Below are 11,192 nucleotides of genomic sequence, written 5' to 3' on the forward strand. Positions count from 1 at the left end.
CCTCTTCATCTGCTTCCTTCCAGTATTAAGTAAGTTTGTTTTGCATCGTGTCAAAGTTACTGTGGTAACGTGAGCAGGATGAAAACTTCGCCGCTTGAGATCCCAGTTCGTGTCGCTGTTTCTCTTTAATCACAAACACTTGATCTCTTTTTTAAACTCACGAACAATTCTGCTTTTTCTTGCAATATCTGGCGAGTGTAATTATTGCACTTGAAGTCTTGTGTATTTTCCTTTTACAATCGTTCTGATTTTCTAAAGGTGAAAAGATGGTGCATTCGCCATTTGTATTTAAGGTGGAAGATGTGATCCCTTCCTTTGTGACACTCTGACTTAATGTAACTAGAATAACGTAGTACACGTAACGTATAAATACCAGATATGTCGATGTGGTAAAAACACAACGTCGTCATGACGTAGCGACGCACGTGTTCTCACGTGGCCAATAAGAATACGCCAGCTGTCGCAAGCGACCCGTAGGGGGCGGAGTCTGCCTGCGAGTTCGCGACTTCGCGTGGTGCCTGGTGGTTCCTGTCAGCCGTCAGGTGGAAGAAGAATCTCGGGCGAGCGAAGCGCGGCCTAGTCGTGCCTGGTACGAGATGTTGTACCGCACGGGCCTCATTCAGCTCGCGGTTCTTCTTCTTTTGTCGCTCTTCCCATTCCCCTCATTGGCGCGTGGTCTGCGGGATGGCGAGTGTGAGGGTAGGGAACTTATTTTTTCATTCTTCTATTGGGAAGTAGCGATGCAGTTGTAATATTCACAGCGGTTTTTATTACTAATCGGGGTTCGTACACAAAATGTACGAACGTGACTTTCTTGGCACTTTTTTGTCTCCATAATTATCTTCCCTCTCACAATGGCACAAGTCAAGACATCTCCGAAATCATTGATTCGGTGCACAATCATGATACCTGGCAAGGTGCAAGATGTTTATGAAATGTTTACAATGCATAACGTGTATTCCTAATGAAAGCCATTTTAAACTGCAGCTGTGACACGAAATAGGGATAAAGCACACACAGTTCGTACTCACATATTCTCCCAGAATGCACCTCAATCTTTGAAACCGTAAATGGGAGTTCTATATGGCACACTATTGCGTCACGTGACTGTGCCCCCCCCCCCCCCCACCCCCACCTCCCGCCCCGAAACACTATGGCGCTTCAAGAAATACCCACCCGCTACTGACCCCTCCTCCCCCACCAATCTCCTCCTCCCCCAGGTCCCCCACCAATCTCCTCCCCCCCCCCACCAATCTCCTCCCCCCCCGTGACACTATGATGCCCAAGGAAATACCCACTCACCACTCAAACCGTTACGTGACTGTGCCCTCCCCACCCCCCCCCCGCCCCCGTGACTGTGCCCTCCCCACCCCCCCCCCGCCCCGTGACTGTGCCCTCCCCACTCCCGGCCCCGTGACTGTGCCCCTCCCCACTCCCGGCCCCGTGACTGTGCCCTCCCCACTCCCGGCCCCGTGACTGTGCCCTCCCCACTCCCGGCCCCGTGACTGTGCCCTCCCCACTCCCGGCCCCCGTGACTGTGCCCTCCCCAACTCCCGGCCCCGTGACTGTGCCCTCCCCACTCCCGGCCCCGTGACTGTGCCCTCCCCCACTCCCGGCCCCCGTGACTGTGCCCTCCCCACTCCCCGGCCCCCGTGACTGTGCCCTCCCCACTCCCGGCCCCGTGACTGTGCCCACCCCACCCCCCGCCCCGTGACTGTGCCCTCCCCACTCCCTGCCCCGTGACTGTGCCCTCCCCACTCCCTGCCCCGTGACTGTGCCCTCCCCACTCCCTGCCCCGTGACTGTGCCCTCCCCACTCCCTGCCCCGTGACTGTGCCCTCCCCTCCGCCCCGTGACTGTGCCCTCCCCACTCCCTGCCCCGTGACTGTGCCCTCCCCACTTCCCTGCCCCGTGACTGTGCCCTCCCCTCCGCCCCGTGACTGTGCCCTCCCCACTCCCTGCCCTGTGACTGTGCTCTCCCCACTCCCCGCCCCGTGGCTGTGCCCTCCCCACTCCCCGCCCCGTGACTGTGCCCTCCCCTCCCCACTCCCCGCCCTGTGACTGTGCCCTCCCCACTCCCCCCCGCCCTGTGACTGTGCCCTCCCCACTCCCCCCCGCCCCGTGACTGCCCTCCCCCACTCCCCGCCCCGTGACTGTGCCCTCCCCACTCCCCCGCCCCGTGACTGTGCCCTCCCCACTCCCCGCCCCGTGGACTGTGCCCTCCCCCACTCCCCGCCCCGTGACTGTGCCCTCTCGACTCCCCGCCCCGTGACTGTTCCCTCCCCACTCCCTGCCCCGTGACTGTTCCCTCCCCACTCCCCGCCCCGTGACTGTGCCGTCCCAACCCCCCCCCCGCCCCGTGACTGTGCCGTCCCAACCCCCCCCCCCCCGCCCCGTGACTGTGCCGGCCCCACCCCACCCCCCGCCCCGTGACTGTGCCGTCCCCACCCCCCCCCCCCCCCCCCCCGCCCCGTGACTGTGCCCTCCACACCCCCCCGCCCCGTGATACTGTGATGCTCCAAGAAATACCCACCCACCACTGACCCCCACCCATTCTCCCCCACCCCCCTCCCCCACCGTGACACTGATGCCCCAGGAAATACCCACCCACCATTCAAAACGTGAAGTATTTTGTGTACGTATTTTGTGTACAACCACTTGTAGCAATAAAGTTGTGACCTTGCTCCGACGAAGGGTTAACATTGGAAACGCCCGCATTTCCTCACGTTCCAAGGCACGAGAACACCTCTCAAAACTTTCATCGGTTTTACAAATTTTTGATCCATATATAAATTTTTCATACAAGGAGAAAAAAAAATGTTTATTTTGTTTTCAAGCAAAATCGAATCAGAAGTTACTCTGGTGATGGAATTTCAATTTGCTCTCGTTACATATCCTATAAAATGCCTCCCCTTTGGTCGCAGGTGGTCATGTGATACGTGACGTTCATTCTGACGTGGTCGGTTTGCATTTTGAATCTGCTTTCTGTGCTCAGTGTGCGTGACCTTCCTGGAGCGCTTGTACAACTCTCTGCAAGAGTCTGGAGGAGAGACCGGCCCAGCGGCGGTGGAGAAAGAGCTATTGCGGCGTTGTGCCGAGGCCTCGGGCAAAGAGAACAGGCTGGTCGGTTTCCTCCACACGACTGTTTGTGTGATCTCCCTGCCACCCGCTCATTTTGGATCCTTTGTTTCAAATGAACATTGACGTTACCATGATTTTGATTTGAAGAGGTGCTTCTTCTTTTGCCTTAGTGCTACTACATCGGTGCGACCCCGGATGCGGCGACACGCATCATCGGAGAGATTGTGCGTCCTCTGAGTGTGCATGTTCCACCAAAGAAGGTCTGTGAGCGACTGCAGAGCCAAGATTCTCAAATATGTGACCTCAAATATGGTGAGCTGGATGGGCATTGATTTCACGAGTGGGATGTTATCGAAGAAGAAGATTATTGCTATTACTATAATTAAGAGGAGGGCGCACTTACCTGTGAACTGTCCAATCTCGGTTTGATTCCCGACCCGACTACAACCTCTGGGATCTGTGTTTCGCAGGCAGGGCGTTGCATCACAAGTTACGTCGTCCATCGGAAGGACGTTAAGGACATTGTCCCGTCTGATCTTGCATCATTGGTGGATATTAAAGATCCCATGATGTTGGTAGGTTGACCAAAGCTGCCCTGACTCCACCCACAATTGTCCCCTGAAAGATTGTACACAACAACAACAACATGCATTTTAAGGCCATGTTCCCTGCTAGAGCGGGGGTTAGCCTTGCGGTCCCCATGACAATCTTCTCCATTTTGCCCTATTTTCTGCATCTCTCCTTGTTAACCCCCTTGCCCGCATTTCTTCTTCCACCATCTTTAGCCAAGTCTTTCTCGGTCTTCCCCGTCCTCTACTTCCTTCTACATTAACTTCCATCACTCTTCTCAACCAGTCACTTTCATCCTTCCTCAATACATGACCAAACCATCTCAACCTGTTCCTCTTCACAGCATCAATCACAGGCAATATTCCCATCATCTTTCGCAATTCATCATTTGTCTTCCTCTCTCTCAACGATACTCCGCACATCCATCGAACCATTCGCATTTCCACCCTTTCCAGCCTTCGTTGCCGCTCTACGTTCATTACCCATGTCTCGCTCCCATAAATCATAACACTTCTCACACATGCAGCATACACCTTTCCCTTCAGCTTCAGCGACACTCTCCTCCTCATCAGCATGCCACTCAGTTCCCGAAACTTCTTCCATGCACATCTCACTCGGATGTGACTCATCTCGCCACTCGCCACTCGCACGCCACTCGGACTCACTCACCCTGAAAGATTGTACATTCAACGAAATTCAAAGAAACACCATTCTGTGTTTGATGGAGTGGGGGGTTGAGTTGTTTTTGTGAGTGGGTTTTAAGGCTTGGAGTGGGGAGGGGATTGAGGCCTTAGGGTTGGGAGGGGCAGGTTGATGACTTGGGATTTGGGTGGAGGGAGAGGTTGACGACTTGGGGTTGGAATTGGGAGAAGCAGGTTGAGGACTTGGGGTTGGAATTGGGAGAAGCAGGTTGATGACTTGGGATTTGGGAGTGGGGAGAGGTTGAGGACTTGGGGTTGGGAGGGGCAGGTTAAGAATTTGGGGTTGGGAGGGGCAGGTTGAGGATTTAGGGTTGGGAGGGGCAGGTTGAGGACTTGGGGTTGGAATTGGGAGAAGCAGGTTGATGACTTGGGATTTGGGAGAGGTTGAGGACTTGGGGTTGGGAGGGGCAGGTTAAGAATTTGTGGTTGGGTGGGGCAGGTTGAGGATTTAGGGTTGGGAGGGGCAGGTTGAGGACTTGGGGTTGGAATTGGGAGAAGCAGGTTGATGACTTGGGATTTGGGAGTGGGGAGAGGTTGAGGACTTGGGTTTGGGAGGGGAAGGTTAAGAATTTGGGGTTGGGTGGGGCAGGTTGAGGATTTAGGGTTGGCAGGGGCAGGTTGAGGACTTGGTGGGGGGGAGGGTAAAGGAGGTGCAGGTTGAGGACTTGGTGGGGTGGGGGGTAGGGGAGAGGAGGTGCAGGTTGAGGACTTGGTGGGGGGGAGGGGAGAGGAGGTGCAGGTTGAGGACTTGGGGTTGAGAGTAGCAGGTTGAGGACTTGGGGTTGGGAGCAGCAGGGACTTGAGATTGGCAGGGTCAGGTTAAGGACTTGGGAGGTGCAGGTTGAGGACTTGGGGTTGGGAGGTGCAGGTTTAAGACTTGGGGTTGGGAGGTGCAGGTTGAGGACTTGGGGTTGGGAGCGGCAGGTTGAGGACTTGGGGTTGGGAGCGGCAGGTTGAGGACTTGGAGTTGGGAGCGGCAGGTTGAGGACTTGGGATTGGGAGGGGCAGGTTAAGGACTTGGGAGGGGCAGGTTGACGACTTGGGGTTGGGAGGGGCAGGTTGAGGACTTTGGGTCGGGAGGGGAAGGTTGAGGACTTTGGCTTGGGATGGGCAGGTTGAGGACTTGGGGTTGGGAGGGGAAGGTTGATGATTTGTGAGGGAGGTGGAGGGGGGGGGGGGGGGGGGAGGGGTTGAGGAATTGAAGTCATATTTTACATTGTGTGGAGGATCCGCGGGCCCCTGCTAGTCGGTACTATAATGATGAGTAATATCGATTAATGTAATTACCTCTGCCACCGAAGGTGTATGGGGGAGGTTATGTTTTCACCCCTGTCTGTCTGTCTGTCTGTCTGTCTGTCTGTTTGTCTGTCTGTCTGTCTGTCTATGAACAAGATATCTCAAAAAGCTGTGGATGGATCCGGACGAAATTTGGCGGAGAGGTCGTGTATTTGACGAGGACGAAATGATTAGATTTTGGTGAAGATCCGGATCCAGCCAGTAGAATTTTAAAAGTGATTCTTCACCATTGAGTGATAGGTCCAAAAACGATGTATAGCAGGATATCTCAAAAAGTTATGGACGGATTCGGACGAAGCTCGGTGGACCGGTTGGGTGTGTGACAAGGAAGACTTGATTCCATTTTGGTGAAGATTCGAATCCGGATCCAGATCAGAGAATTTTTAAGTGATTCTTCACCACTGGGAGATGGGGCTAAAAGTGATAAATAACATGATATTTGAAAAAGTTGTGGACGAGTTATGACTAAACTTGGGGGATGAGTTGGTTCGGTGACAAGAACAAGCCGATTAGATTGTTGGTTCAGGCCCGAATCCAGATCATCCAGATCCGACCTATCAGTGGGATACAAAACATAGACTGTTTATCCTGGCGTAGGTATGTGTTCTACCGAGTGCTGTTCTAGTTTATACAATGAAATATTTGTGTGGCCTCGCTATGCTGAAGCGCTCATGTGTTTGCACTTGATATAAAGTTCCAATTTGAAGCTTTCAAAATGGATGAAGTCACTTTTATTGTGATCTTTGGTCTTTCTTTGTTTGAAATGCTATTCTATCATTGTGTGAAAACAGAGTTGAAAAAAAAAAAATCTTAATTGTTCTCATGTTTTTGCCGTCGCTTGCAAAGATTATTGATCCTCCCCAACTTTGGCAGACAAGCAGATCGATCTGGCATCCGTGGACCTCAAGAAACTGCGCGTCCGCGAGCTGAAGAAGGTGCTGGAAGCTTGGGGTGAGACGTGTCGCGGCTGCGCCGAGAAGTCCGACTTTGTCTCTCGCATCAACGAACTTTTGCCCAAATATGCTCCTCACGCTGTGAAGTCCGATCTTTAGTTAAACGAGACTCGAGATCCTATTCGGCTCAAGCTTTGCACTCGGTTCAGCATCTTCATCAGTTTTTATATTCTACTCGAATCATTTTGTCATTGACTGAGTTTTCAAACAACAGTATTTTCATTAAGAATGTAAATTATTGAGTTTTTAATATTCTGACTGTTTAACAGGCATCGGAAGGAAAGACCTAAGTAACATGTATCGCCTTTTATTGAGTGGTCCCATAATACGTACTGCTTTTGATGGGGTATTAATGGCTCTGATATCATTGATGTTCCCTTAAGCCACTTTACAACAAACTGCCTCTTGATTCGCATACATTTATTCCTTGCAGTTTAAGGTGCATCTTTTACATTGTATATCTGCATCTTTTACAACACATACCTGAAAATGTTCTGGAATGTTCCCAAGGGCATCAGTATTTTTGTTGACAAAAAGTAAGGGGGATAATTATGGTATAACGTAGTGCCACGGATGAACAAAATAGTTTGGAGAAGCATGCTTTGCGATGTGAGAAGGTCAACAGCCAAGTTGGTTCTGACTTATTTTCAACTGTTTCTAACTAATTTTGTGCCCACGACTCCGAATCTGAGCTTAAAATTTCGCTATCACGTAACCTTGACAGAGTACATCATAAGTGTGGAAAAAATATTTAGAGCATGCGAATTTCCTGATTAAGTCTCAATAAGTCTATTTATTGTCACAAAAAAATAAAATGAACTTAGTTTTTATTTACATCACATAAAAAAATGTAAATCTCCAAAAATAATATGAACTTTATAAATTATCACAAAAAATAAGATGAACTTTAAGTTTTTATTTACATCACATAAAAAGTGCTTCTGAACTTTACTTTTGCGTTTGTAGGAGCAATCACTTTCACGCTGTAAAGTCCAACAGTAGTCGCCCATCATGTTTGGATTGAATCGGCCTTGATATCGAGTCTCCTTGATGGCAATTTCCTGGTGAAACCTTTTCTCCATGTTCATCATTGACATCGCCAAGATTTTGTGGAAAGAAGTCCAGATGAGAATGGAAGAAATGTATCTTGAGTGACATTCGAGCACCGAGCGCCTGGTAACTCTTCAACATCTTGTCCACAAGCTCTTCATAATTTGGTGCTCAAAAATTTCCAAGGTAATTGTTTGCAAGAGCCACAAAGCTATCCCAAGCAATGCTTTCCAGCTCAGGTAGTCTCGTTACAAAGTCCTGATTAGTGAGTACAAGACGAATTTGACCCGAATTTTGGCTGTGGCTGATATTCCTATGGTATACTGGTTCTCAAAAACTGGATGTGCTAGTGAAAATTGGATATCATAATCGAAATCTATAGGTTCATGTTGGTTAGAATCACCTCAAAATATACTAGAACCATAAAACTTTTAAAATATTGTTGACCAGTGTAATTAGGTAGGTATCAATGCAATTAGGTAGGTGGTATGTTGGGGTCTGATCCGATCTGTGCAGGCCACAGCAGCCTTCCTAGGGAGCTGCAGAACAGCTAGTACAAAAAAGCACAAGCTAAACAAATTGCCCTTTATTCCCATTTCTTCGACGATAAACACGAGCAAAGAGGTTCCTGGCTCTTGCTCAAATACGAGTATCGGTGCAGTGGGAACAGCAATTGGGCACCATTAGCCGTCTGGAGCCCCGATGAGTGCACCATTAGTGTGGTAAGGCGACGGTGCGACTCACAGATGCACTGGTAATTGCAGCCACCGTATTCCCCTCCAACCCCCGTTATTGAACAGTTTCAAGGATGTTCTGATCCAAACCCCGACCACTCAAATCTTCTTCAAGAAAGATTCAAAGGAACTAACCCTCAATCTTCTGGTCGCCTGGAACTCCTCGTGCCTTCACCCTCAATTCTTCACAGTCTCACAGAACATCTGTCCATGTTGTTCCTGGTTCGTCCACTCTTGATCTGGCTCACCACATTCCCCAAACTGTGTCGATCTGCTCTACTTTTTGAAATGTGTGAAGGTCTCTTGTGGACTACCACCATATTGGATCTGCTTAGGGTTACAAACTATGTGCCATTTACAGAATATTCATTGATTTCAGTAAATTGATGATGATGCCTACAAGCGCTTGCTGATAAAAAAAAATGATCATAACAAACTCGAAGATTTGATTCTTGTTCCTATGCCAGTTGGATTGCTGCATCTCCAACAGCAATTAGGTGAACCACATTTCAGGACTGTTGTCAAACTTCTGAAAGCTTGCGAGGACACGATTTGTTGCGATACACCACAACTCCTCAACTTCTTCTCAACTTCAAAAATATGTCTTCTCAACAAAGCCATGGTGATCCAACTTGGCAGAACATCGTTTTTAAATCACTTGTGATTATGGCCATTTAGTTTGTGAACGTTAAAGATCCCATGGTGTCCTTCACGAAGAGTAGGCGAGCTATCGCTGGCACCATGGGCAAATTACAAATTCCTTCCATGACTTATTGAGCCAGAGTGGCGACCTGACCGGGATTTTAGTCGAGCAAATGCCATGATGATCAGCAGCACCAACGCTCTGCGTACGGCACGGTACAAGAGGATGATGATTATGTCCATTTGCTGGATGTTTCATTCTGGTGGGTATTACGCGTTTGCCTTCAATCCATAGGGCATTCCCTGTGAGTCGTATTCAGTGTTTGGATACTTCCTGGTAGCTTTTTTACTCCAGCCAGGGAGTAATGCATTCGATCGTGTGTATGTGTGTTCGTGTGTTTGTGAACAAGATATCTGGAAAAGTTCTGAACGGATTTGGATGAAAGTTGGTGGGATGATTGCCCTTGGGATAAGGAAGAATTGTTTAGTTTTTGGTGAAGCTCAGGATATTATTCCGGATCCAGGAATTTTTTGAAGGATTTTTACCATTGGAAGATAGGGCTCAGCAGCGGCCACCCACGGCGGGAGTATGCGCCCTACTGAGTGTCGTTCTAGTTGTTTGTTGCATTGTGTGGTCATGCTCTGATAGAGTGTGAGTAATTCCAACCAACCTCAGTCTTGACTTTAGAGGGTTCCTGATGACCGCCAATCAATGTGTATCGTGCGCACATCATCAGTGACCGTGTCATATAGCCTGGTGTTGGCTTATCGGTTAAGGTGGCTGGCTTGAGTTCTTAGGGTCCTGAGTTTGAGCCCCTGTCATGCTGTTGAATTAACACTAGGTGGGTTGACTCAGCCTGTCATCCTTCCCAGGTCGGCTAAATGAGGATCTGCTGACTGGTAATGGGGGCATTGCATCAGCGGCACAGCCGTGCCCCCAGAAAATGATGCAGTTGGTTGACTTCAACAGCAACTAGTAATGAGTGAGCCTCCCTCTTGTGTTATCCATGTTTACGGATAACAGATCCGTCATAATTCCACTAAATCGAGTCGACATAAATGGTCAGATTGTTCTTTAAAAAAATAATTCCAAATTGGTGAAATTTACTGGGAACAGGTCTCCAAAGCACCCGCGTGCAGCACATGCATCTGCCAATTGTGAATGACGTCAGAATGGGTACTGCCCACAGTGTTGTCATTCCATCATTTTTGATGTCTCTGTTCGGTTAATGACCTTGTACCACCGCCATATGATGATGGCGAAGTTATTTGCATGATGTCACTTGTCCGGTTTTCTTGCATTAGCAGTGAACGAGTGAATATTTTCTGGTTTAATTATCACGGCCTGCATTTCAAATGAACACTATTTTCAGGCATAGCTGTGAAACATTCGGAAAGCTGCAAGCGAATCGCCCAAGGAAGCGACTTGAAATGCAACTTGCAACATTTGTCACACTAATACAGGAAGGTTGCCAACAGGTTAGTCATTATTCTAAGGAGTTTATAAAAACAAATTTGCTGTTTTGAAATGATTAATAATGTTTCATTGCATCGCTCGGCTTATTTTATGGTCTTTTATGATTTGCTTGTACGTTATTTTGATCTTCAGGGGGTTCCCACTTCCCCCCTTCAAGTTGCTGTGTTTGAGTCGAAAGGGAATTTTATGCAGAATTTTAATTAAAAATATGGACCAGGTCTTAGTCCTTCTTCCATTATTCCAATCAATTTATCCATAGTCCTTTGTCAATAGTCGAGGTAGAACCGGTACATCCGTTAACTTATGCCAGATGGACAGCCACTCTGATATACATGTTGCTGTACAAAAGTCTTAGAGATTTTGCATTTTTCTCTTCCGATTCATAAGGAATCTAAAACTGTGTGCAATGCAAATATACCTTTATGAAAGACCAAATCTTATTCAAACAAGTACATAATTCAATTGAAATAAAATAATGATTTTAAAGGCCGTAGAAAACAGACTCCGGAAGTTTAGGGCCGTTGATGCAGTTATTCAAACAATTTGACACGTTACATGAGCTCTTCAGGCCTGTTGTTTGTGTCCTTTATGGCGTCCTTAAAAAAACAGTAAGTTTCCTGTTTGGAATGATTTTCAATTTCCTTTGACTGCCAGACAGGCAGATGGAGTAAAACAATTATCTCGCTGCC

The 11,192-nt window shown here is 48.6% G+C and overlaps 1 protein-coding gene across 1 annotated transcript; it reads left to right on the top strand.

The window, feature by feature from the left end:
- Window positions 1–356: 356 nt before the first annotated feature.
- LOC137438030 (mesencephalic astrocyte-derived neurotrophic factor) lies at window positions 357–10,721 on the top strand. The gene is made up of 4 exons (XM_068132896.2): window positions 357–699; window positions 2,995–3,122; window positions 3,251–3,392; window positions 6,521–10,721. The coding sequence occupies exons 1-4, from the start codon at window positions 597–599 to the stop codon at window positions 6,697–6,699; spliced, it is 552 nt and encodes a 183-aa protein (XP_067988997.2). The 5' UTR covers window positions 357–596; the 3' UTR covers window positions 6,700–10,721.
- Window positions 10,722–11,192: the final 471 nt, after the last annotated feature.

This window comes from Myxine glutinosa, chromosome 12, assembly GCF_964187855.1.
Source record: "Myxine glutinosa chromosome 12, kmMyxGlut1.1, whole genome shotgun sequence".
NCBI classification, from domain to species: Eukaryota; Metazoa; Chordata; class Myxini; order Myxiniformes; family Myxinidae; genus Myxine; species Myxine glutinosa.